At 35.4% G+C, this 26,557-nt stretch overlaps 1 protein-coding gene across 1 annotated transcript; it reads right to left on the minus strand.

The window, feature by feature from the left end:
• Positions 1 to 1,543: 1,543 nt before the first annotated feature.
• On the minus strand, positions 1,544 to 25,983 carry LOC123547359 (uncharacterized). The gene is made up of 14 exons (XM_053550624.1): positions 25,623 to 25,983; positions 18,648 to 18,805; positions 13,624 to 13,671; positions 12,026 to 12,086; positions 10,861 to 11,078; positions 8,593 to 8,803; positions 6,743 to 6,823; positions 6,102 to 6,191; positions 5,527 to 5,688; positions 3,941 to 4,075; positions 3,554 to 3,659; positions 3,098 to 3,198; positions 2,161 to 2,253; positions 1,544 to 1,576 (listed from the first exon to the last, which is right to left on the minus strand). Exons 2-14 carry the CDS (start codon positions 18,794 to 18,796, stop codon positions 1,544 to 1,546), a joined length of 1,488 nt encoding a protein of 495 aa, XP_053406599.1. The 5' UTR covers positions 18,797 to 18,805; positions 25,623 to 25,983.
• Positions 25,984 to 26,557: the final 574 nt, after the last annotated feature.

The raw sequence follows: 26,557 nt of genomic DNA on the forward strand, positions 1-26,557 counted from the left end.
ATGTTGCTGAGTTAGCGTTTTTGAATTTTTTTCTAAAGTTTGAAAAGATTTTTTCACCTGTTTAAGCTCATCTTTTGCATACCTGATCTCTTTTTTGTTGTATTCATTTTCAGATGCGGCGAAATCACAGGCCTTTTCAGCTTCTATTACTCTCATATCCAGCTTTTTCATTTTACCTTCTAGATCTGATACTTTTGCATTTATTGAGTTAACAGTTTTCTCAATTTTATCAATTGACTGCACTTTTTGTTTTATCTGTTTAATTTCATCTAATAACTCTGTTGCCCACGGTGGTGGCAAAGACTGCATGTTAAAACCATTGTTGTTATACTGATTGGGTGGGGGTTGATTTGGTGGTGGACTTTGTACATACATCGGCTGTGACATGGCAAAAGGCTGCTGCTGCTGTTGTGGCTGTTGTTGATAAGCCATATCTAATACACTAAAGTTATCTTGTGTAATGTAACTTGTATAAATAGGTACACTACCTTCACAATCTTGTTTATACTTTTTTGAGTGTCCGTTACTTCCTTGTGCTTGCCCGTGCAAATCCGTGAACAAAGGCGTAAAAAATGGCGCCTCGCTATTGTTCAATGGTGAACTAGCTTGTCGTTTTTTCTTTCGATTTCTTTTACTTTTAGTTTGTGTTTTTGAAGTTTTTTCCTTCTCCGACATTTGTAACAATGTTTAAGCTCCAAATAATTCCATTTGTAATCCAATCTGACAATTTAGCACACATTTTTTACCGATTTTTAGTGAGCTCAAAAAAACATGTCATCACTGAACACTGACCTTTGACCTTCATAACAATGATTCTGTTTGATATTTTGGTTGACAAAACTAATTATGTCACACTTTAATTCTTATTATGAATTTGCACTTTGGAGCTGTCCCATATTTTAAATGTCTAGTTCAATGCATTAATTTGCATTAGATACACTGTGAATGTTATTGAAAATTTAATTGGTTACAAACAAATAGTGCTAGTGTTTTAAGTAAAATTGTATGTTCAAAAATGTTTCATAACTAGATAGCCCATATATGCTTTAAGTTTTATCAGTATTTAGGCAGAATACTGTGCATGCCTGAACATTTGGATTGTGTTTTATGTCCTTCAGATTCAGGTGTGTGGTATATTTCTGGATCTGATCTGGTTCACACCAAGTTAACTTGAACCTGGGATTTCCAGTGATACAGAAAATAATGCCTAAGTAATGCTAAGCATTAGCATTAGCATTACAAACTTTGGCATTAAATTAGCATTATTTTTAATGCTAAAATTGTGGCATTAATCATTACTTGGCATTATTTGAAAAAAATAATGCATTATTAATGTATTAGCATTAGCATTACTACCACCCTGGTGCAGACCAAGATCAGCCTGCACGGACGTGCAGGCTGATCATGATCTGCACTGTTCTCTATTCAGTCAGTAAATTTTCACTGAACACTCCTTTGAGTAATAAGTGGTACAGCCCAAACTGAATGACGGACCAGTCCACTTTAGAAATTTAGCAGGCTAAAGGTTAACTCAATATATACATTACTTAACAGCTGAAGACAATTCAAACTTGGTCTGTGTTACACAGAAATGACAGTTACAGTGAAATAAATTCATTTTAAGGGTACAAAATTCTAGTGATTCTGGCTTAAACAGCTATTTCATGGGGCATATTATATGAAATTGTGAGTTTCACTTTTTTAACATAAAATGAACGGTAAATTTACAAGATAGTTGGCATTAAATTCAATGAATGATTCAAGCAAGAAATCAACCAGAAACAGTCTGCCATGAATATTACTCATTTTCACAGTATTTCAACTTTATTATACTATTTGGGAAGAGTTGAAATTCAGAGAACATAATAAGTTCATATTCACTATACTGTAAAAGCAGAAATTTTAGCGAGGGTTCAATTTTTGCTACATTGCCGAGGCCCTGTATCATGCGAAAATTAATCCTCACATAAATATTCACCATCAGTATAATTCAAATTCAAGTAGGATACCATTTTTACAATATCGCGAATATTAAACCTCACGAACATACTCAAAATTTCAAATTTGTGAAATTCTGACCCAGCAAAAATATGTGCTTTTACAGTACTTCAATTGGACATAACTGGGAACTGTACGGTAATTTCATGAGATATGACATACTAGCTGGGGACTTAGTTCTGTATCCCATTTGTTATGTCTAAGTTCATCTTCTGCTACCATCTTATGTCGCTCATATGCTGTTGGAAAGATTGCCTAGAATATAAAATAGTTCTAAGTCTAAGTCCATAAATACTGCTAAATGTCCACAAAATGATAATCTCTTTAATGTATTTATTATTGTTGTCGGTTTCTTAAGGACCCATCACAACCTAGTGACTTACTTTTCTCCCACATAAACTTCATGAAAATCATTCTGATCATACTGGTATAATACAGCTTTGCTAACAATATAACATGTCGATTTAGGCCCTCCCAGATTAATGTGTTTTCACAACTTCACCTGCAAACTTAATGGGTCAAACTCTTTCAATTAATTTCAAAAACATAGATTAATAAGTTTTTGTTTGTTTTGTTGGGTTTAACTTCACACCGCACAATTATGGGTCATATGGCAACTTTCAAGCTTTGATGGTGAAGGAAGACACCAGGTGCCCCTTTGTGCACTATTTCATCAAGGGCGGGCACCTGGGTACAACCACCAACCTTCCATAAGCTGGCTGGATGGCTTTCTCACATGAAGAATTCAATGCCCCAAGTCAGGCTTAAACCCACATCGGTGAGGGGCAAGTGATTTGAAGTCAGCGACCTAAACCACTTGGCCATAGAGGCCCCAGATGAATAAGTATCTTACACTATAGAAACAAAGTATAGTCTAAACTCAGCTTAATAATCAAATATTGTGCATACTACAACATTAATTCAATAAGATGCTTAGGCATTAAACACGTTGTTTTGACATAATAATATGCCACTGTCGCAAAATTAGATAGTTATTTTGTAACAAATCATTAACCAAAAAGCAATTCAGTTTCCAATTAGATGACCATTAAACATTAAATTCTATAAATAAAGTAATATAATTCCCATGCATACTTACTTGAACAATTTTATAAAGCTTGTTTCCAAGTTGTTCCTCAGGACTCATAAGAAGATATGTCTTTGCTCGTAAAGTTAGAGACAACAGCTCTATCAGTGGTTCTGAAAATATAATGTACTAACAAAAATATCACCTATTAAGACTGTACGAAGAGAAGCTTTCTAGGAAAAAAAACAAGGATATATGTTTCTGAATGTAAAAATGTAAAATCAAGAGGAAATTGAAGTTAACCTTTAGCTTGCTGGTGGCAAATGATTCTGCCTTTGCGACCAGTGCAGACCAAGATCAACCTGCACATTCAGTTTGATAATGGTCTGCACTGTTCGCTATTCAGTCAGTACATTTTCAGTGAACACCCCTTTGAATAATGTGGTACTGCCCAAATTGAGTGACTGACCAGTTCATTTTAGAAATTTAGCAGGGTAAAGATTAACTAAGGCTATAAATTTTTCATACCAACACCATCCAGTGGTCTTTTATTTGTGTAGAGTGTTTTCATTTTTGATATTGCAGCAGACGACTTGGCTTCCAACAAATGTAAACTGTTCTCTAAGATTGAGAACTGAAATAAAAACAAAGTTGCCAAATAATGACCATAATATCCTAACACTGTTTAATTAAAATATTTACAGCTTTTACCAAAATCCTATTTTCTACAAGATTTGTCAATTCTGTCACATCAAGAGGTATTTTTCTATTCTAGTGCTGGTATACCTTAGGCGAGACACAGAGCATAACTGCAACTGTCACACTGTCAAACCTTCCTCTGCACTGACTGAAAACCTACTAATTTTCAAGTGGTTTTAGGTCAGTGATCTGTAGTGTTAGCTAGTTATAACCAACAGGTTGTGTATATGTTCTATCAGCTGCATATATGCGTAGCTCCTCTGAAGAATTGTCAGTTTTTTTAGGATTTTCAACCTCAAGTTTCATAGTCTGGTGTCTCACACAAAACTGCAAAGTTTCTTCTCCTTTTCGCTATAAAATTACCAAAAACAATTAATTTCCCAGCTTAAAGTTCAATCTTACCTCTTCCTTCACAATGATGAGACATGACCTTTTGGCTGGCATGGACTCCAATACCGAGGTCAATGATGACATCACATGATGAATGAACCAGACAGTGGGGTCAAAGTTCAAGGACAAATAATTCAAATAAACAATCTTCCTGTACTGTTCTCCCTAGATTGACAAAGAAAGTACCAATTTTGCTAAATAGATGACAACAGAGGTTTAGCAAAATAAGAATCACTTATCTGATTTACATCATAGGAATTCAGTTCACCTGTTTGGTCAATTATTAAGCAAAAAAAAAGAAAAAAAAAAGAACCCAAATAGGGGCATGTTTATATCATACATATAGAAACCGTGGCCCAGTGGTTAAGGCGTCCGCCTCGGGATCGGCAGGTCGAAGGTTCGAGCCCCATGGGGAGCGTTCGTCCAGGGAATGTTTGTCATGGGACTTGTCCGAAAAGGCCGGTTCGTGAGCCGCGAGCTAGTTAAATGAATGGTTACCGACTTCTATCCACCTGGCGCCTGGTATAGTGGTAGGAGTTGGGAGGTAATTGGTACGCACAATAAAGGTGTCTCATAAGCCAAATTGGCTGGCCCTTTCAAAAGGGGTGACACTATAATAAACAAGACCTTTACCTTTACCTTTTTTATAGAATCATTACTGACCAAACAATGACCTGAATAATGGTGATTTACATGACTTTTTTATTTCTTAATTAAAAATTCAGTTTCCTACTTACCACGAAATCATACACATTAGTTGTGGACTAATTTTCATGAATTTTGTGACAAACAACAAAATTTAACCCCAACAAATAAATCAAAGTATTTATTTTGTCTTTAAATTTTTTATCAGTGAATTCAAATCCATGCTAAATAGTTGTTTTGCTCAAAACCACAAAAAAAGTTCACCTGATTTTCCAGTATTTAAACTATCCTCATTATCACAATCTCCATTTATCAAACCTTTTCACGATCGATTAAATTTGCACATGAAACAATGGTGGAGGGGAAATGTCTTTAATACACACATCAATGTCAAAATTATAGATAAAATTTCACATGTTAGATTTTTGCTTTTGTTGGGTTTAACCTCACATCAACACTATTATAGGTCATATGGCAACTTTCCAGGTTTGATGGTGGAGGAATACCCCAGGTGCCCCTCTGTGCATTATTTCATCACGGGCGGGCACCTAGGTAGAACCACCAACCTTCCATAAGCCAGGTGGATAGCTTCCTCATACGAAGAATTCAATGGCCCGAGTGAGGCTCAAACCCACATCAATGAGTGACAAGTGATTTGAAGTCAGAGACCTGTTAGATTTTTTTATCAGTAAGTAAATGTCTACATGTATGAGGCAGTCAAGTATGCCTAACACATAAAGGAACCTTTATCTAATATATATACTCACTACTCCATATCTCAAACTAAATTCTTTCAGCAGACGGACAGATGCACTGGACAATGGAGATGTAGGGGGCGGGGCAATCAATTCATTCTGTTGTCTGTATGGAGACTCGTAGCTGATCAACCTCTCCAGGAGTTTCTGGTACTGTTTGTGCATTGATTTCATCTGTAAATAGAGATAAAGATACTTTAATTAAATTTTTCTCTACATACAATGTATATCCTACAGTTTTCACAAAAACTGACATCCTATATCTTCTGCCCAAAATGATTTTTTTTTCAATATATTTTCAATTAATATGAGCTTCATATAATAAGTATGTTGCAAGAAATTTGGCTATGTCCTTTACAAGCAAATAACTGACTTTAGGATATAAAACCTTCAGATTAGTTTGACTGAATAAACAGCTTTGGTTTTGATAAAAGCCAGTACAGTAACTTCCAAATAAAGAAATACAAAATTTGCAATGATTTGACTGTTAAATACATAAGTAATGTTTTTAGATCAATCACTTCTAAAACCATAATTGGCAAAGGAGTCCTTCTAAGAAATACTTTACCTTAATGGACCTGTCTGACAATTGTGGCAGAGAAAAATGCCAGAACTTGTTGAGCAGGTCTGTATATTTGTTCTCTCCCTTTTTGCCACTGGTCATAACCAATCCGATTCTAGAAGGAAAACAAAGAAATAAAAGCAATAATGTTTCACATTGTAAGTCAACTTCTTACAACATCTTTATGTCACATGGTGGCAATATCAAGACAATTACAAAACTTTTATGTCATTTCCTTCCTTGCCAACAAGGTAACCTTGTAATAAAAAATCTTAATAACCCAGTTTCTCACATCTCTGTTCTCAATAGGTACATGTTTTATGCTTTTATCATGCATTCAAGTTTATTTACTTTCTTCAAAGATGAAAATTTTCAAAATGTACCATTAATTAACCCTTAGCCTGCTGGCGGTAAGTAATTCTGCCTTTGCAACAAGTGCAGACCAAGCAAAATCAGCCTGCACTACTATGCAGTCTGTTCATGGTCTACACTGTTTGCCATTCAGTCAGTTTATTTTAGTTAGCACCCCTTTTAACAGTTAATGGTATTGTCCAAATTGAAAGATGGGACTAGTTCATTACAGAAATTAAGCAGGGTAAGGGTTAACAATAAGGAACATCAGGCAACAAACAAGACAATGAAATTACACTGAACAAAAACCCATACCAGGTATGTTTTAGGGTTATAGTACGGGTTCTCGTTGTTTTCCAGGGCGATCAATTGCCTAACAAGTTCTTCTGCTAAAACCTGAAAAGATAAATATTTGTTTCACAATGCTGATGTCTCAAAATATGTTATTGACATTATTTGGTTACAGTCCATCGTCTTAACAGAATGAAGGAAAATAAGAAAGGGAAATCAAATATATATAAGTTTAGTAACCCTCTATAATGTTATGAGTAAGTATCTATAAGTTTACAAAACCATTATTTGGCAGTGTTGGGGCATTGAGGTAGGTAAAACAAAATTTCATTCTGTAGAAAGGACACTAAACTAGATAATTATGTAGAACAACAATGTATTCATTGGTAGAAAATCCAACTTGTGATCTGGGGGTTGGCATGCCCATGTCCAAGTGAAAGAGAAATCTGACTGAAGTCTATAAAATCCCATACTAAGGCACAAACATTGGCAAAAAAAGAGAGAAAAAGTCAGGAACCATAACTAGAACAAGCTGTCAGAACTTTCTCAACAATTTATGTAAAACAAATACATTTCAATAGAATTAAATGCCTATAAATCTCACTATATCTTTTGCTAAGGCCTAAGAAAATAACTGTTTGTTTCCGGTATCCCGACCTACCCTAAATTTTTGGCCTGACCCTAAACGTTTTTATGGCCTTTGAGAATTTTTTATGCTTTAAACATGGTCAGTGATGTTAGAAATCAACTTACTGATGCTCTAAAGGCATAAACCCCTTATTTGTATTCATTTTTGACACAAAATTAATTTCCAACAAGAGCTGTCTCCATAGGATGACACATGCCCCCGATGGCACTTTAAATGAATAGTTATGGCCGATGTTAGAGTTTAGGACCTTTGACCTATGGAGCTGGGTCTTGCGCGCGACACGTCGTCTTACCGTGTCACACATTCATGCGTAGTTATTTTAAAATCCATGCATGAATGACAAAGATATGGACTGGACACGCCCATCAATGCACTATCATGAAAAATGACCTTTAACTTCTAAGTGTGACCTTGACCTTTGAGCTACGGACCTGGGTCTTGCGCGCGACACGTCGTCTTACTGTGGTACACATTCATGCCAAGTTATTTGAAAATCCATCCATCGATGACAAAGATATGGACCGGACACGCCCATCAATGCACTATCCCTTAATGTCTAAGTGTATCCTTGACCTTTGAGGTACTGACCTGGGTCTTGCATGCGACACGTCGTCTTACTGTGGTACACATTCACGCCAAGTTATTTGAAAATCCATCCATCGATGACAAAGATATGGACCGGACACGCCCATCAATGCACTATCCTTTGATGTCTAAGTGTGACCTTGACCTTTGAGCTACGGACCTGGGTCTTGCGCACGACACATCATCTTACTGTGGCACACATTCATGCCAAGTTATTTGAAAATCCATCCATCGATGACAAAGATATGGACCGGACACAAAAAATGCGGACAGACCGACAGACTGACAGACCGACAGACAGACAGACGGTTCAAAAACTATATGCCTCCCTTCGGAGGCATAAAAAGACCCACTTCTTAAAAAAAATATCAAACAAAAATTTTTTTACAGACCTACTACCTTAGTAACCTACCCTAACTTTTTTAAGCATGTTACCGAAAACAAAATCTTTCTTTTAGGCCTAAAACAAAACATAGCCTTACGTTCAATTCAACTGAAACACTTTATTTACTGTCAGCACTTACAACAAGAGAACACATTAGCTATAAACTTTAACAAACACACAAATACTTGCTAACTTACATAATGACAAGAATTTGAAGCTTGAAAAAGGCAGAGACAAGAAAAGTGGTAAACTTACTTTTTGTGGAGATTTTCTTTCAAGCTGTGCAGCTATGATTTCTTCATACTGATTGAATTTTTCTTGTGTGAGTCTGAATGCACGCCGTAAAAGTTCACACAACGTTTCTGCTGGAACCATAGCTGTATCCTCTTGTTCCTCCACCCCACTGTCATGCAGGGAGAGAGGTGTCATAGTACGATCATACTGCAACATACCTGCAGACACTTTTCTGCAAGTATAAAAAAACTAGAAGATACTTTTGTAAAAAAAGGGCATGTCTCCCCCATGCATAGTCGCATAGACAAGAAGTCAATAGGGGACAGGAGCAAAAGTAAAAGAGACACTGATGGTGGGCCACAACAGGGATAATCTACTTGGCATGTCCAACCATCCCACTAAGTTTCAACATTCTGGGCCTAGTGGTTCTCAAGTTATGTTTTGTTGAGGCCCCTTTGACCTTGACCTTTGATCAAGTGACCCCAAAATCAGTAGGGGTCATCTACTCTGCATGTCCAATCATCCTATTAAGTTTCAATATTCTGGGTCAAGTGGTTCTCAAGCTATTAATTGGAAAGAGTTTTCTATGTTCAGCCCCCTGTCACCTTGACCTTTTGATGGAGTGACCCAAAAAACAATAGGGGTCATCTACTCTGAAAGTCCTATCACCCTATGAAGATTGATGGTTCTAGGTCAAATGGTTCTCAAGCTATTTGCCGGAAATGGATTTCCATTTTCTGTTCACTGTGACCTTGGCCTTTAATAGAGTGAACCCAAAATCAATAGGGGTCATCTACTCTGCATGAACAATCATCCTAAGAAGTTTCAACATTCTGGGTCAAGTGGTTCTCAAGTTACTGACCAAAAATGGTTTTCCATGTTCAGGCTCCTGTTACCTTGAACTTTAACAAAGTGACCCCAAAATAGGGGTCATCTACTAGGCATGTCCAATCATCCTATGAAGTTTCAACATTCTGGGTCAAGTGCTTCTCAAGTTTTTGATCGGAAATGGTTTTCCGTCTTCTGGCCCCTGTGACCTTGACCTTAAACAGAGTGACACCAAAATCAATAGGGGTCATCTACCCTGCATGACCAATCATATTATTAAGTTTCAACGTTCTGGGTCAAGTGGTTCTCAAGTTATTGATCGGAAATGGTTTTCCATATTTAGGCTCCTGTGACCTTGATCTTTGGCGCAGTGACCCCAAAAACAATAGGGGTCGTCTATTCCATAAGCCCTGCCATCCTATGAATTTTGAAGGTTCTAGGTCAAATGGTTCTCCAGTTATTGATCGGAAATTAAGTGTGACGGACAGACGGATGGACAGGGCAAAAACAATATGTCTACCCCAGTGGGGGGAGACATACATATTGTATGCTATATGTTACAAACTGCGAACATCCAATATGACTTTTAATGTAGAACTTGGTATTTATAGCAGCTACTGTAAAAGCAGAAATTTTCGCAAGGGTTTAAATTTCGCTATACTGCGAGGCCCCATATCTCGTGAATATTAATCCTCGCATAAATATTCACCATTAGTATAATTCAAGTTCAAGCAGAACACCACTTTTAAAATTTTGCGAATATTAAACCTTGGGAACATACTCAAAATTTCAAATTCGCGAAATTTTGACCGGGCAAAAATATGTGCTTTTACAATAAAAGATCTATGATTTGGAATTTGACAGGTGCAGTGGTGTAAAAGTACAGCACTGGACTCCTTTTCCAGAGGTCATTGGTTAAAATCACAGTGAGATTGGGGTTTGACAGCAGTCTCTACAATCCCTTTTCCCAGACCGAGGTACTGGTATGACTACCAAGAAGCAGCCAAATGAATAGTTCACCTAACCTTTACCCTGTTAAGTGTCTAAAATGGACTGGTCTATCATTCAATTTAGGCAGTACCATTTATTATGCAAAGCGGTGTTCACTAAAAATTTACTGACTGAATAGCGAACAGTGCAGACCATGATCAGCCTGCACAGATATGCAGGCTGATCCTGGTCTGCACTGGTCACAAGGGCAGAATCACTTACCGCCAGCAGGCTAAAGGTTAAAAAGTAAATACCATATCTAAAATAAATAGCTATAAACTAAAACTTGATATTCGTACATTTCTTGCAATAGTATGGATTTTTCATGGGCATGTGAGAACTATCTCATCTAAAATTCACAACCTGCAACAAAAAGCAAATGGTTCATCAACTGAAAAGTTTAAAAAAAAAAACACTCGGAAACCTTGTTTATCAAAGAGAATTGTTATAGTGTTTTTACACCAAACATACCTTTTGGGGTAAGGTGAAATCTGTGTCCCAGATGGAATAGGTGTGGCTTCAGAAGGGGGATCTGGTGCCCCTAAAACTGGGAAAGCAGCACATTTCAGGGTCTGTTGGAAGACCTGAAACTCCTCTGCATCAAGACATACTACTGTATCAACATTTCCAACACTAGACTTCATCATAGCCCCTTCCTCTATACCACTGTCTCTTCCATCATTTCTCACCTGTCAAATACAGTCTATTTTCAGAGCAGAATCTAATACTGTAAAATTTTAGATTTCGTGGTTTTGGTCAAAACGGCAATTTCGTGGGGATATGAATTCGTGGATTTCAACTTTTGAACATAAAATGAATGGGAATTTTACTTGTTCGTTGGTATTAAATTTCGTGGATTGACTAAACCACGAAATCCACAAAAATTAGTCCCCCAATATTATTAATGATTTCACAGTACCCTAAACTAGTTAAATTGAGCAAATTTACTAAAGACATCATTTTTCAAATAAACATCGATTTTGTAATATTTATGCTTTATGTCATATATTAGAAATACTGGGATTGTAAAGGTGGACCAATAGTTAACTTCATACAGACATTTTTTAAATGTGCATTACAATATCAGTACTTCTTAAATATAAACAAAATACTGTGAAATCATTAATATTCGTGGGGGACTAATTTTCTTGATTTAGTGGTTGAGTCAATCCACAAAATTTAATGCCAACGAACAAGTAAAATTCCCATTCATTTTATGTTCAAAAGTTGAAATCCACAAATTCATATCCCCACAAAATTGCCGTTTTGACCAAAACCACGAAATTTTATGCCTACAAAATTAAATGATTTTGCAGTTTTACTGTTAGTATAGATTTATGTATAAGACAGCAGCCACATTGTGAAATCTTCAACAATAAGAATCAAGGAGTGTAGCATGTATCCAACTCAGTGTTTCCCTACTTTTTCAAAGCACCTCTAAGTCAGGCTCTTATTAATTATCTTTGAAGATATTGTATATTTTGTACTTGCTGCATGAATAAATACTGGAAAATTTTGAAAATGATTGGTGTATGATAGGTTTAAAAGTGAGGTAAACACTAATTATGTTTTAGAGAATTGTGTCACTTATGAAGTAACTGCCAATTCAGACGACTTTTTTATGAAAAGTTCATACCAGTCTAACACTGAAGAATCTCTGTTTACAAGCTGCCAGCAGAAGACAACATTTCCTTTGTCTGAAATAAACAAACATACTCTATTTAAACACCTTTTACATGCATGAGATAAAAAATAGCTTTGTTTCTTTTTGGTAAGTTTTAAGTCATAAATAATCAATTAAGGTCATATGGATGATTTCCAGCATTTTTAGTGGAGAAAGACTTCCAGATCACCCTGGGAATTACTTCTGACACATTCTTTCTAGCAGAGGTATCATTTCTGGCATAGGCATTATTTCCAGCATAGTCACTGTTTCCAGAACAGGCACTTCTTCTGGCACAGGCACTGTTTCCAGTATTGGCATTATTTCTGGCATAGGCACTATTTCCAGCAAAGGCACTATTTCTGGCACAGGCACTATTTCCAGCACAGGCACTATTTCTGGCACAAACACTGTTTCCAGCAAAGGCACTATATCTGGCACAGACACTGTTTCCAGCAAAGGCACTATTTCTTTCACAGACACTGTTTCCAGCACAGGCACTATTTCTGGCACAAGCATTATTTCAAGCAAAGGCACTACTTCTGGCACAGACACTGTTTCCAGCAAAGGCATTATTTCTGGCACAAGCATTATTTCCAGCAAAGGCACTACTTCTGGCAAAGACACTGTTTCCAGCAAAGGCACTATTTCTGGCACAGACACTATTTCCAGCACAGGCACTATTTCTGGCACAAGCATTATTTCCTGCAAAGGCATTATTTCTGGCACAAGCATTATTTCTGGCACAGGCACTATTTCTGGCACAGACACTGTTTCCAGCACAGGCACTATTTCTGGCACAAGCATTATTTCCAGCAAAGGCATTATTCCTGGCACAGGCATTATTTTCGGAACATGTGATTTTTCCAGCACAGGCATTACAGCCATTATTTCCAGCACAGATCGGCAGCTAGTAGAGTCACCAACCTTTAGCAAACCAGCTACAGGGTCTCATGGATAACATATAATCAAATGTGCACTTGCTGAATAATAAACAATTTAACAACAAAATATATCGCTTTTTACTAAAAACAATTGTAAAATAGCTGTATTACCTTAATGATTGGTACAGGATTGATATGCAATTTATCTTACAGAAAATGACTGTTTTAAGACACTGACTTCCAGATTGAACAACCACAAAAAAAATATTAAAATTTTGATATAAGAAAAATATTGCTACATTTCTTAAGAAGGCTTGAAACTTAGTTACTGGCGTATTAGGTGTTTTTACTTTTTTTTCCATTCAAAACTGGGAAGAGTTTGTAACTAGGTACCAGAGGTAAAGTGCCTTATTTGTAAAACTTTATATCTAACGATCGTTAAGTATGAACTCCTCCATGGTGTACTGGTCAGGAGATATCCCGACTCGGACTGTTGTTTTTTCTTGATTTCAGATTTTTTAAGATAACTTAGAAACAAAAACTTATACCCTAATGTTCTTAATTTAACCAGACTTGAATTTTAAAGAAAGACCTTTTTTTGCCAAAATCTAGAGTCCAGTCCCTTTAAACCATATTACTAAAGTATAAGTTAATGTACAGAATAGATAAAGCGTATTAAGTACTCACTCTAAGCTCATAAAGTAATTGTGGATATTTCGTGTAGAGGTACCATGCCTGAAACAATAAAACATACAAAATCAAGACTCAGTGTTCAAAGTCTGGGTTTGTATTCATCAACGTTCAAAGTCTGGGTCTGTATTCATCAATGTCCAAAGTCTGGGTCTGTTTTTAATCAATGTCCAAAGTCTGGGTCTGTATTCTTTTTTTTTTTTTTGATTTAACGTCGCACTGACACATGATAGGTCATATGGCGACTTTCCAGCTTTAATGGTGGAGGAAGACCCCAGGTGCCCCTCCATGCATTATTTCATTACTAGCGGGCACGAGTGGGTAGAACCACCGACCTTCCGTAAGCCAGCTGGATGGCTTCCTCACATGAAGAATTCAATGCCCCGAGTGAGGCTCGAACCCACATCGATGAGGGGCAAGTGATTTGAAGTCAGCGACCTTAACCACTCGGCCACGGAGGCCCCTTGGGTCTGTATTCATCAATGTTCAGAGTCTGGGTCTGTATTCATCAATGTCGAAAGTCTGGATCTGTATTCATCAATGTTTAAAGTGTGGGACTGTATTCATCAATGTTCAGAGTCTGGGTCTGTATTCATCAACATTCAAAGTCTGGGTCTGTATTCATCAATGTCCAAAGTCTGGATCTGTATTCATCAGTGTCCAAAGTCTGGGACTGTATTCATCAACATTCAAAGTCTGGGTCTGTATTCATTAACATTCAAAGTCTGGGTCTGCATTTATCACTGTCCAAAGCCTGGGACTGTATTCATCAACTTTCAAAGTCTGTGTCTGTATTCATCAACATTCGAAGTCTGGGTCTGTATTCATCAACTTACAAAGTCTGGGTCTGTATACATCAACATTCAAAGTCTAGGTCTGTATCAGGGTTCCCACAAAGCAGAGAAATAAAATTCCCTGACTTTTCCCTGACTTTTCACTGACCAAACTGCAATTTTCCCTGACCAAAACTTTCGCGTTCTTGGACGCTTATCTGGTCATCTATTGATAAATGTGGCCTCCATTCTCTCCATCAGCCAACCATTACCATGTTTCTTGTTATATTGGTAACGAAAGGGTGTAAAGACAGTTTGTTCCAGTTTAACAAATCACTATATTATTTTAGTGTGATGTAACAGACAACAAGAAAGGTCGTTTTGGATTTTTCTACTGTGTCTGTTCAGACAAATGTACATTCTATGAAAATTTGTCTTTATTTATATATATATATTTTTTTTTTTGTAGAAAATAGCATTTTTCACATAAGTAAAAGGAGTAGTCTACTTGTAGACTTAATAGCGTATGTATGTTGCAATATATTTAGAAGTTGTTTGTTTCTTTTTTACATTACAGTATTCGAGTTTGCATCTACAAATAATAATTAAAGATTGACATAGAATCATTTAAGCAGAAATGCCTGTTTATTTTTCAAAAGTTGAAAATTCAATAAATAAATAGTATTCAGCTTAAATGCCTCAACATATCAGTATCTAATGACTTAACAAATCTTACTTAACACATTTTTATCATGCTGATTTACTTTTCCAGCTGTAGCAAACTTTACTTACACCCTTTATATGTACAATGGTATTAGTGTTTGATTTCTTTTTTTTTTTAACTTTTCATTTTTAATTGTTTTTCTATGATGCCCAATAAGTCCTAAGATCCACCCTAAGTATGCAATTTGTTTGCATCTTTTCTACATCTCTTAACTTTTTAGTCTTTCTCTGTTAGATGAATTCTAAAATATTACAGGGTAAAATTAAGATGCTGCAAAGAATTCTATTAAAGGAGTCTTTTTACTTTTAACAAAATCCACCAATAATAACTATTCAAACTTATTAAACACTGAACTTCCATAAACACTATTGCACTTGAAAACTAGTTTTGATCTTTACTAAGAAGAGTTGACCAGAAGACTTGGTCTATTTTTAAAAAAGTAAATCAAAATAGCAATGTTTTGCACATTACAATCTGTATTAATGGATCGCGATAATTTTATTTTAACGGTACTTGGTAAAGTCCAAAAACAGGTAAAGCAGGTGAATTATCCTATAATTGGTGTTCATTTGTATATTATAGTCTTCTTAACTCTAAATACGATGCGATAATCCATAACAGATTTGTAGTCGAGTGGATAGTGTGTTGGACCTCTATTATTTTTATGTTTGTATGGTGTAGGTTCGAGCCCTTCTTTTTTTAAATGATCTTACTTATTCTATTTTTGTAGGTCTTTTTTATATCGTCTTTTGTATTTAGTATTTCTTTCATTCTTGCAAGAGTTTTCTTTATTCATGTTAACAGATTTAATGTCTATTCTAATATGACATCCTCGATCAATAAGTACTAAGTATAACTGCACGAGAAAATCATAATACAAATAGTTTTACCTGTATTCTTCTCCAGGTAAAAACATGTTAGAAAATTAAAAAAAAGTAGCTCGTCCTGTATTCGAACCAGCACCGTAAGCTTACAAATCATACATGTTAACCACTAGACCACGTCACTACTTACATCGGTTTTGCGATATAAGATATTTGTCATGTAATGTGTCCACCTGATTCCCTATTTCATTGTTATGGGTTGATCCGGTATTAGTAAATAAAGGCCACAGTTATCGCGTTTTGTTAATAACTGTAAGCAGTAATTTGAGCAAAGAAAATGGTAAACATATAAGAATGGTATGTAATAAGTTTTCTTAAGTAACTTTTCCAAACAAACATAACAGAACAGTTTTATTATGGCTTATATGGTAAAAAGGTGGAATAAATTTGCAACTATGAACTTCAAGAACTACACAGTTCATAGCATTCATACAGTCTCAATTCTGTTAAAAGTTAAAAATAATTTTGTTTAACAGACTGTATTTTTTTAAATGTTTGGTTTAGCCAAAAGGAAACAACTGCCTTTGCCTTTTATTTTCATTCTTTTTACTTTTTCACAACTTTATTCTCCTGCTTTTGACTTCTGGTTCCAAATTTCCCTGACTTTTCCCTGACTTTAGCTAAATTTCCAAATTTCCCTGACCAATTACAAAATTCCCTGACTTTTCCCTGACCTTGAAAAAAATACTTTTTTCCCTGACTTTTCCCTGACCGTGGAAACCCTGTGTATTCATCAATGTTCAGAGTCTGGGTCTGTATTCATCAATGTTCAGAGTCTGGGTCTGTATTCATCAATGCCCAAAGTCTGGGTCTGTATTTATCAATGCCCAAAGTCTGGGTCTGTATTCATCAATGTCCAAAGTCTGGATATTTGTTCATCAATGTTCAAAGTCTGGGTCAGTATTCATCAATGTTCAAAGTCTGGGTCTGTATTCATCAACATTCAAAGTCTAGGTCTGTATTCATCAATGTTCAAAATCTGGGCCTGTATTCATCAACGTTCAAAGTCTGGGTCTGTATTCAACAACGTTCAAAGTCTGGGTCTGTATTCATCAATGTCCAAAGTCTGGGTCTGTATTCATCAACATTCAAAGTCTGGTTCTGTATTCATCAATGTCCAAAGTCTGGGTCTGTATTAATCAACATTCAAAGTCTGGGTCTGTATTCATCAATGTCCAAAGTGTGAGTCTGTATTCATCAATGTTAAAAATCTGGGTCTGTATTCATCAACGCTCAAAGTCTGGGTATGTATTCATCAACGTTCAAAGTCTGGGTCTGTATTCATCAATGTCCAAAGTCTGGGTCTGTAATTCATCAATGTCCAAAGTCTATGTCTGTATTCATTAACATTCGAAGTCTAGGTCTGTATTCATCAATGTTCAAAGTCTGGGTCTGTATTCATCAATGTCCAAAGTCTAGGTCTGTATTCATCAATGTCCAAAGTCTATGTCTGTATTCATTAACATTCGAAGTCTAGGTCTGTATTCATCAATGTTCAAAATCTGGGTCTGTATTCATCAATGTCTGAAGTCTGAAAATTTTGGCGTACACTTTAAAATGCTAGATTTTCTTTGAAATATTTTATCTGAAGCTACAGAATTTGTGTCATGTGATGTTGGTGATGAAAAATGACAACTAATTTATGTTTAAATCAAATCCATTTAGTTATAACAGAGATTATACCAAAAAAAACTCAATCTATAGATCCTTGTCACAGACATTCTCTTAATATCTGCATGCATGACCAAAAAAAAGGGGAAACATTTTCAGATAAAAAGGATCTTTGCCATAATTCAGTAAGTCATTTTTTTTCAAACTAACATAAAAAAAATTTATCTGCAAGCGTTCCAGAGATATTCCAGGTAAACATCATGGATAGATGTGATGTCAAAGGACAAACAAAGTGATTCCTATATAGCATTACAAGCTGAGTATGGTGGGTGTATTATAAGGACTAACATAAAAACATACATTTACAGGAAAGGGCAAATCCAGTCTATGGCAGGTCAGAAAATAAGTTAACAAGGCAGTTTGAAAGACAGCTATATCCCCCACCATTGTTATGGATAGTGAAAGGGTTGATGGTATTGGGTGTAACCATCAAACATTCGAGTTATGACCTTGACCTTGTGCACATTGTCTTGATAAGGGGAATATTATAACCAAGTCATATTAAAATCCTTCAAGGGGTTTACGAGATACAGAGCAGACAAAATGGAAGGCTCAAACCTTTGACCTTGAGTTGTGACCTTAACCTTGGGCCAACATGGTTGACTCATGAGCACTGCATATCATCTTGATGAGGTGATCAACTGACCCAAGTTTCATGAAAATCCTTCAGGGGGTTTAGGAGATACAGAGCAGACACAAAATGGAAGGCTCAAACATTTGACCCCGATTTGTGACCTTGACCTTGAGCTAACATGGCTGAGTCATGGGTTCTGCACATCGTCTTGATAAGGTGAACATTTGAATCAAGTTTCATGATTATCTTTCAAGGGGTTTAGGAGATACAGAGCAGACACGAAATGTTACGGACGGACGAACAGACGGACGGATGGAGACCATTCCTATAACCCCCCCCCCCCCACCACGAGTGTAAAACGTAAATCAAAAATATGTTTTGCAACAAATACATACTGTAGTATACACATTCCAATATCTGCTGGTTCTTGTTCCAGGCTGTCCTCCCGGTCATCAGTTATCCCCCCTTGTGACCACACCCGAGACTCCGTCTCTGTGGAAACATGCAGAATAGTCTCAGGCTGTAACTGTGTACCTTCAGACATTGCAAAGTCCTACAGAAAAATATATGTAACCATTGTTACTATACTAAAGAAAGAGTTCATTTTATATAAATGTCATCTACTTCAATATGACTACACCTTTGCCTGGTACCCATTTACTTTCAAGACTTCTATCCTTCAATGCCAGGCATGAGACAGGTAGGCAACCAGTCACCAGTCTTTTAGTAGCTGACAACTTATCACCTGGCTTCCAGGGGGATTCGAACCCTAGTGCAAAATACCTAAGGATTATGCGTTGACCACTAAGACATAGTATGATAGTTATCCAGAAATGTTAAAACAGAACAGTATCACACAGTATGACTGCCTAAGACTTCAAACATATTACATTACATATGTCACTCAATTGATAAATTTTTAATTGTAGCATTTCACTGACTGAAGTGAAGAACATGAAAGGACCAGAACAGTTTCAATGGAAACATACTTATACAGGTGACACAGACACTGATATTACACTTTTCATTCTCAAATACAACTTTAACACAACATCAGTCAACTAAATTTTTTCTTACCGCTTGAAATGAAACTCTCTTGAATGATCTCCCTTTGAAATATTTAGTTTCCATCTTAGAACTTCTTGTGAATTATGAAGCTGTATTGTAATATCCAATATTTAGCAAACTAATTAAATTTTTGATCTATGGGTAAACAATAGCAAATTTAGTTCATGTCAGATTGATATCACTGTAGATAAAAGTACAAATGTTTAGTAAAAATTGAGCAAAGATTAATGATAAAAAGATACTATGTATATTAGCTGTAACTGTAGGTAAATTACGACCCACTTAAGATAAAAATAGTTCTCTTTCCTTTAATATCGCAACTATCTTTTTGCACTAGCCATAAAACAGTTGGTGTTTATGTCCATGTTGAACAAACATGTGTTTCCTCAATCCTCATTTGTGTTTCTTCATTTGTGAGTTTGACTTGAACATGTAATAAAATCGCACTTGTCCTGCAGGACAATCTGCAACCTGTAGACTTCTGTTTTTAAAATGACAGATAATAATAAAATCAGTATTAGAGTTTTGAAATATTTTTTTATTTAAAAAAAAAATCAACAAAAGTTGTGTAATGACAGTGCATTTGACTACTAGAAGCCCCTCAACATAACACTAGCTTACAAACAAAAGCTTCAGCAAATTTTTTGAAGATGAAAATAAGGGCAGAATTTTGCCAAAACATAAGCCAGAGTTATGAAACTTGTCAAGTGAGGTCATGATGACAAACATGTATATATTTCTTTATTAAAGTCTCATCCATATACATTCAAGTTAAAATAACATTACAAGCAATGCACAATGTACATGGCCATTCCAATCGGAATTACAAAAGACTATTATATTATATATACAGCTATAAAAATCATGATCACATTTAAAATTATCACAAAAGCTCTCATATTTTACACAATATACCTCATTTATATATGCATATAGCCTACTTACAGATAAAACTGAAAAGTCAAAACATGTGTGGAGAATCTGAAAACATCCTGGGACTTAGGCACACAACTGTCACAATTTTTTTGTTAAAAATGGGCATACTTTTAACAAAATAATAGCAAGAAGTATGTAACTTGCTCCTACAGGTTATCTCATCAACCAAAGATATGGGTAAAGTTTGAAAGCATTTGGCATTGTAGTTTTAGAGAAACCAGCTTTAAATACATGCAAAACTTTGTGTCTCTGACGCCGGCACAGACAAAAATGTGACAACAAAAGCTCTACTACTGTGAAATCATTAATATTCGTGGGGGACAAATTTTCGTGGATTTCGTGGTTGAGTCAAACCACGAAATTAAATCCCAACAAACAGGTAAATTTTCCATTCATTTTATTTTCGAAACGTGAAATGCACGAATTCATATCCCATCGAAATTGCTGTTCTGACCAAAAATACGAAATTTCATGCCCACGAAATTAAATGATTTTACAGTATCTGAAAAATTTCAAATAGATGAGGTAATTGTGATGAAGTTTTCTACAGCAGGAAATGAACATATTTTATTTGAAAACAGATAATATAACAAACTTCCTATCAACCTTAAGTGGACAAAATGACATCCTGGTACATGTATTTCACAACCATAATTTATTTTCCTCATTTCTCGAATTGAATTATGGAAGATGTTGACTATGATATCAGGAATTTCTCTGAAATATGTAAATATCTGATGTCATAAAAGCTGGGCAGATGATATGACACAAATATCACTAGGAGTATAATTCTCACATCTTTTTTCTCTGAAATGGTGTGCTTTAGAATTAAACCTATATGAGACTGTGTGAACTTTTATATTTAAGTTTACTTATAGCCACCACAAGTTGCCCTTATAGCTGAGAAAGCTTTAAAAGAAATGCTAGTAATTGTAAAGTTTTGGCAGGTAGTGTGAGATATATAGAAAATACTCCCAATTCCAGAGGTCTTTCCTCTGAACTTTAACCCAAGTATCATGCTGGACACAACTCATGATCTGCACTGTTTGCTATTCAGTCAGTATCCTTTTAATAAGCACCCCTTTTAACATTTAATGGTACTGTCCAAATTGAAAGATGGACAAGTTCATTATAGAAATTTAGTAAAGTAAGAGTTAATATGCAAGGTGTAAAGCACACTTCACAGGGTCTTGATTTAAGATTACTAGTAATTTGATGAAGAGTTCAGCATCATGTGGGGTTTAAACATTATATCCTTCCATTTGTGAAACCAATGCACCAACTAATCACTGAGGAGTGAAGACTATATATATATACTTAGTAACTTTGTATGTAGAGGGAAGCATCAGGATCTTCTGTTTGCGAAGCCAGTGCACTAACCACAGAAGACTATGATCTTTTATGCAATGCAGTTATGTGGCTGTTTATGAAGCTGTTTCACAGCTGAAAGTTGATACATCAGGCAACAGACATATTGGAATACATTTATCGTGTTATGATTTTTGAGCTGGAATATCAAAATGTCCCACAATTTTCACAATATTAAGAAGGAAAAACAAGACAGAAGAAACAAATATCTACACTTTTTAACACTTGCTTTTCATTAAAGAATTTATCTTTGTATTAGTCATACATGTTTAAATGATTTATGAAATCGAACATAAATATTATCAGGTACTCACAGATAATTAATTTATTATCTAATCTTAAAGATTTGAATTGTCATAACATTTATGGTGTCCAAGGTTTTCCTAAAGTAAACAACAGATTCTACACAGTAAGGTACCAAAAAACTAAAGAATTCTCCCAAAATATGTGCATTAACAAAAAATGATTGCTTAACTGAAATTTTAAAAACCAATCAAAACAGGTAAATTTACAGCTGCATATACATTATATATATAAGTTCATGGAAAAAGAATACAAAAATATTCGGTTCTATTCTGTTTAGGGTGCTTATAAACAAAACTTGTTGGCCTGGAAATAATAATGTAACTACTATCAAAAATCTATACATTGAATAAACCAAAAGACAGCATACTAACCATCTTTTGTTTATGCTGTGTACCATAGTATTTAAATAGTGGTTTCATTTTATATCCTTGTGAAACTGGATATGCTTGTTTGTGAAACTGAACTGTGTTTGTTAGCAGGAATTTAATATTCTGTTTCATATACAAAAATAGAATATAAGTCACTGCATTTATAATATAATTATATTATCATCCTTTTTAATTTAACATCAGTGATATTACTATATTCAAATAAAAGCATACAAAATTCTGTCTTCCAAATTTGCACTCACCCTTTCCTATTGGCATTTACATTTCCGAAAAATAAGCTAGGAAAGCTGAGACCTTTTTCCTAGTATGCAGGGATGATGTAGGGGGTATGACTGTATCTTGTCCCAGATTTTTTTTAAAGTGAGATGTCAAATGGTGCATTTTGGGTATGACTGAAGTAAAAATAGTGGGGAAAAAACCTTGCCCTTACAAAATGGTCAAAAAGATGTGAACATGCCACGAACATACCTACATTTTTTGTATTCACAAGAAGTATTCTTGGGATATTCGCTGCTACCCGCGATCATGCCCCGATTGATTTGATACTAGTTTTGCGGGATATTCGCAGGAAGACCAATGAACTTAGAAGATTGTAACCTTTTGGTAAACTGTTTATGAAGAACTTTGATAAGAGCAGGTAATTATAGATCAATCAAGTAAGTACAACCAGATATTTTTGGCATGGTTAAAGGGAAATCTGTATGTATTACAGACATTTTTCATATGTGAATGTTGATGTTCTTAGAGGATGATAGGAATATATTCTTATTTGTGGTAAGTCAGAAAATTTATTTTTAATATTTATACTCAAATGTCTGAATAACCATGAGGAATTTTAAAAATGAAATAGATGCTTAAATGTTAGCAGAGCTAAATCAAATTATCTAAAAGAAAATATAAACAAGAGCACCGCCTTGAGGGTGCAGATGCTCATCTGATTTTTTGTCTCAGTATAATAGAAATATTGTCCTACCCATTATTTTCTATGTCCAAAAGGGGCCATAATTCTTGCAAAAAGCTGGATGGAGTTATGGTACTTGCTGTGCAGAGTCAGCTTTTAATGGCGAATAACTGCTCCAAGTTTTAAAGCAATAGCTTTGACCATTGAGGAGAAAAGTTGACCTAAACGAAAAACTTAACCAAGAAATCTGATATTTTCTAAGTCCAAAAGGGCCCATAATTCTTGCAAAAAGCAGGATGGAGTTATGTTTCTTGCTGTACAGAGTCAGCTTTTGATGGTGAACAAGTATTGCAAGTTTTAGAACAATAGCTTTGATAGTTTAGGAGAAAAGCTGACCTAAACACAAAACTTAACCAAGAAATTTGATTTTCGAAGTCCAAAAGGGGCCATAATTCTTGCAAAAAGCAGGATGGAGTTATGTTTCCTGCTGAACAGAGTCAGCTTTTGATGGTGAACAAGTGTTGCAAGTTTCAAAGCAACAGCTTTGATAGTTTAGGAAAAAAGCTGACCTAAACACAAAACTTAACCAGGCAGCGCCGATGCCAATGCCGACGCCAATCAAGTGATGACAATAACTCATCATTTTTTTTCAAAAAATCAGATGAGCTAATAATGACACTTTCAGCTTCATAAGTTTGATAATTAAGATGTAATAATAAGTCTGAGTATGACAGATTTGTAGTCATACATATAACTTATAAGCAGTGTGAAGAAAAGACATTGGGATGAAATAAATACATGCACCGAGACACTGTTATTTAAATTTCAATCAACAGTTAAAATTCATACATATTTTATTATTAAAATTCAAAATATACCAAGTACCATGGTATGAAAAAATTCAGACATCAACAATTTTTTATTTGTTACAGTGTCAGTGCTTCAGTTTATGGAATAAATTTATGTTCCTGATTCCTATTAATTTATTTGTTTTTGCACTTTTTCTGTACAAGGTATTTTGTGGGCAATTTCTGGCTAGGTTTTGCTTTGTAGTAAAGATTCTCAGCTACCTAGTTTGTGGCATGTTCGCAGCAACAAGTTTGTGGGATGATCGCGGCAACTTGTTCGAGGGAAGCTCATAGCTACTTGTTCGCAGCAAATCTCTTTTGCATGTGAAAAGTGAACACCAAACCAACATCCTGCAATCATTGTATCTATTTTATTGTGTTCACAGCATGTTCACCTGATATTTGCGGCCTGACCGCAACAAGTGTTCACGGCAAACTATAATATTTCCATAAGGGTGTTCTGTATTATTTTACTACATCTATGTGTATGTGAAAGATCAACACATTGCAGTCTTGGTAGGGTAGAAGTTAAAACTTTCTGGTACATGTGAAAAATTTAAAACAAAGAGAGGTCACCCTGCAAAGCAATTTTAACTATAAACATATATGTATACTTGGAACAAAAATTTCATACAACTACAATGATTTTGTATGAAGCAAACTTTGTTGATACAGGCTCCTTACTGGTACCCAATATACATAATGGTCTAGATTATCCAATTCAATTATGTTTGCTTGCACATGCATATCTGCATGAGGGTATTTCAATGGTCTTGACCCCAAGTGTCAACAAAGCTTATAAATAAAAGTGGAAACAGTTTTTAGCTAAGCCATTAATGGATTAATTTATTTGAAACATTTTGATTATCTTTCTTATTAGCTTTCTGACTTGGGGGCATTACAAATATATCATAAAAGATGTAATTATAATGAATACACAGTGCACCTGTGTTGTTTTTGACTAAACATTATTATTTTATATAGTCAACCATGCATCTATATATATATATATCTATAGACCAAATTATATGCATATAGGAAGATGGCAGATTTAAAGGGTTGAGCAGGAAGAGCACTAACTATACATGACAGATAATTCATACTGTTAGGACCTATAATGTACATGTGATTTTTGTAGAGGTTAATTTCTATGGTCTTTTTTTCATTTTCCAATCATGTTCTGGCTACCATAACTTATTTAACTGATGTTAATTTTTCATTTTCTGATGGTTGCTTCCATAAAGTTATGGGGTAACCCTATTAGCTTACCTAACCAGTGTTGAACCACAACATCTGCGCACTGACTCTCCTAAGAAACTGATGAAGTTGATCATGTGAAGTTTGAAGCACAGACCAATACTTTTACATTGATGCTCATAAAAAAACAGACCTATACGTGTATTTGAATTGATGAAGTTATAGCGCAACAGATCAATTTCTGGTTTAGGTTTGTTTCAACTCAGAGATCCGACCGTAACAGAACATAAACATCTCTGAAGCTGACTTGTTGGAAATCTATTTGTTTTAGCTAGTTTTCGAATAAAATTTTACTACCTTTAAAAGGATGTCAGCTCAATCTCTTCCTTTACACGTCAGCAACAACTGTAAAACTTGAGTACTTTTACATTTTCTTTTCCATTTCTATATTTTTTACAACGTATGTCTTATTTTATCGTTTCCTGGGGGATTTTGATTTTCGCTTGTCATCCGCCATTTTGAACAGTCACATGATCAGGAGCTTTCTAAATACGCGGAAAGTATGCATTTTCGCGAAAAAAAGATTGTTCGCCAAAAAAAAGTAAAAGAAAACGCACACCTATCTATTTATATATGATCTAATACCAGTCCCGAATTTTACGCAGTCAAGCGTGTTACCACTAGACCGCTGGACCACCTATACATAAATGACCTCCCGGAGTCCATTAAAAGTAAGTCACGACTTTTTACAGATGACACTATCGATCGTCTATGTGACGGTTAAATCCTCCCTTGACCATATATGGTTTTCATATTTGATTGTGACCTGCTGTAACCTTCTGTTGCCTGGTGTAACCCTTGTAACCCTGTATCCAAAAACATTCAGCTGAAATTTGAGTTTTCATATTTATCTGTGACCTGCTGTTAACCTTCTGTTGCCTGGTGTAACCCTTGTAACTATGTATCCCAAAACATTCAGTTGAAATTGAGTTTTCATATTTATTTGTTTGTAACCTGCTGTTACCTTCTGTTGCCTGGTGTAACCCTTGTAACACTGTATCAGAAAGCATTAAAAATTCTGCTATAAGTATTGTGACGTTCTGTAACCTCCTGTTGCCTGGTGTAACCCTTGTAACCCCATATCCAAAAACGCTTTATGATTACATTGATTCTCAATCCCTATAAAATGATCTCCATTCCCTCGAAGCCTGTGAAAAGGACTGGTCAATGGAGTGCAATCCGGATAAGTGTGAGGTATTGAGGATTAGTCGAAAGAAAAAACTTATCCTCTA

This window comes from Mercenaria mercenaria, chromosome 9 (assembly GCF_021730395.1).
Source record: "Mercenaria mercenaria strain notata chromosome 9, MADL_Memer_1, whole genome shotgun sequence".
Lineage (NCBI taxonomy): Eukaryota > Metazoa > Mollusca > Bivalvia > Venerida > Veneridae > Mercenaria > Mercenaria mercenaria.

Bases quoted from the DNA above. Each gene is read 5' to 3' on its own strand.
- LOC123547359 (XM_053550624.1), bottom strand. From the start codon at position 18,796: ATGTCTGAAGGTACACAGTTACAGCCTGAGACTATTCTGCATGTTTCC. The intron at 5,689-6,101 runs GTCAGACAGGTC...CTCTATTTACAG, and splicing joins CATTTTTCTCTGCCACAATT to ATGAAATCAATGCACAAACA. The intron at 1,577-2,160 runs GTATGTCATATC...TGTGTAACACAG, and splicing joins CAGAACTAAGTCCCCAGCTA to ACCAAGTTTGAATTGTCTTC.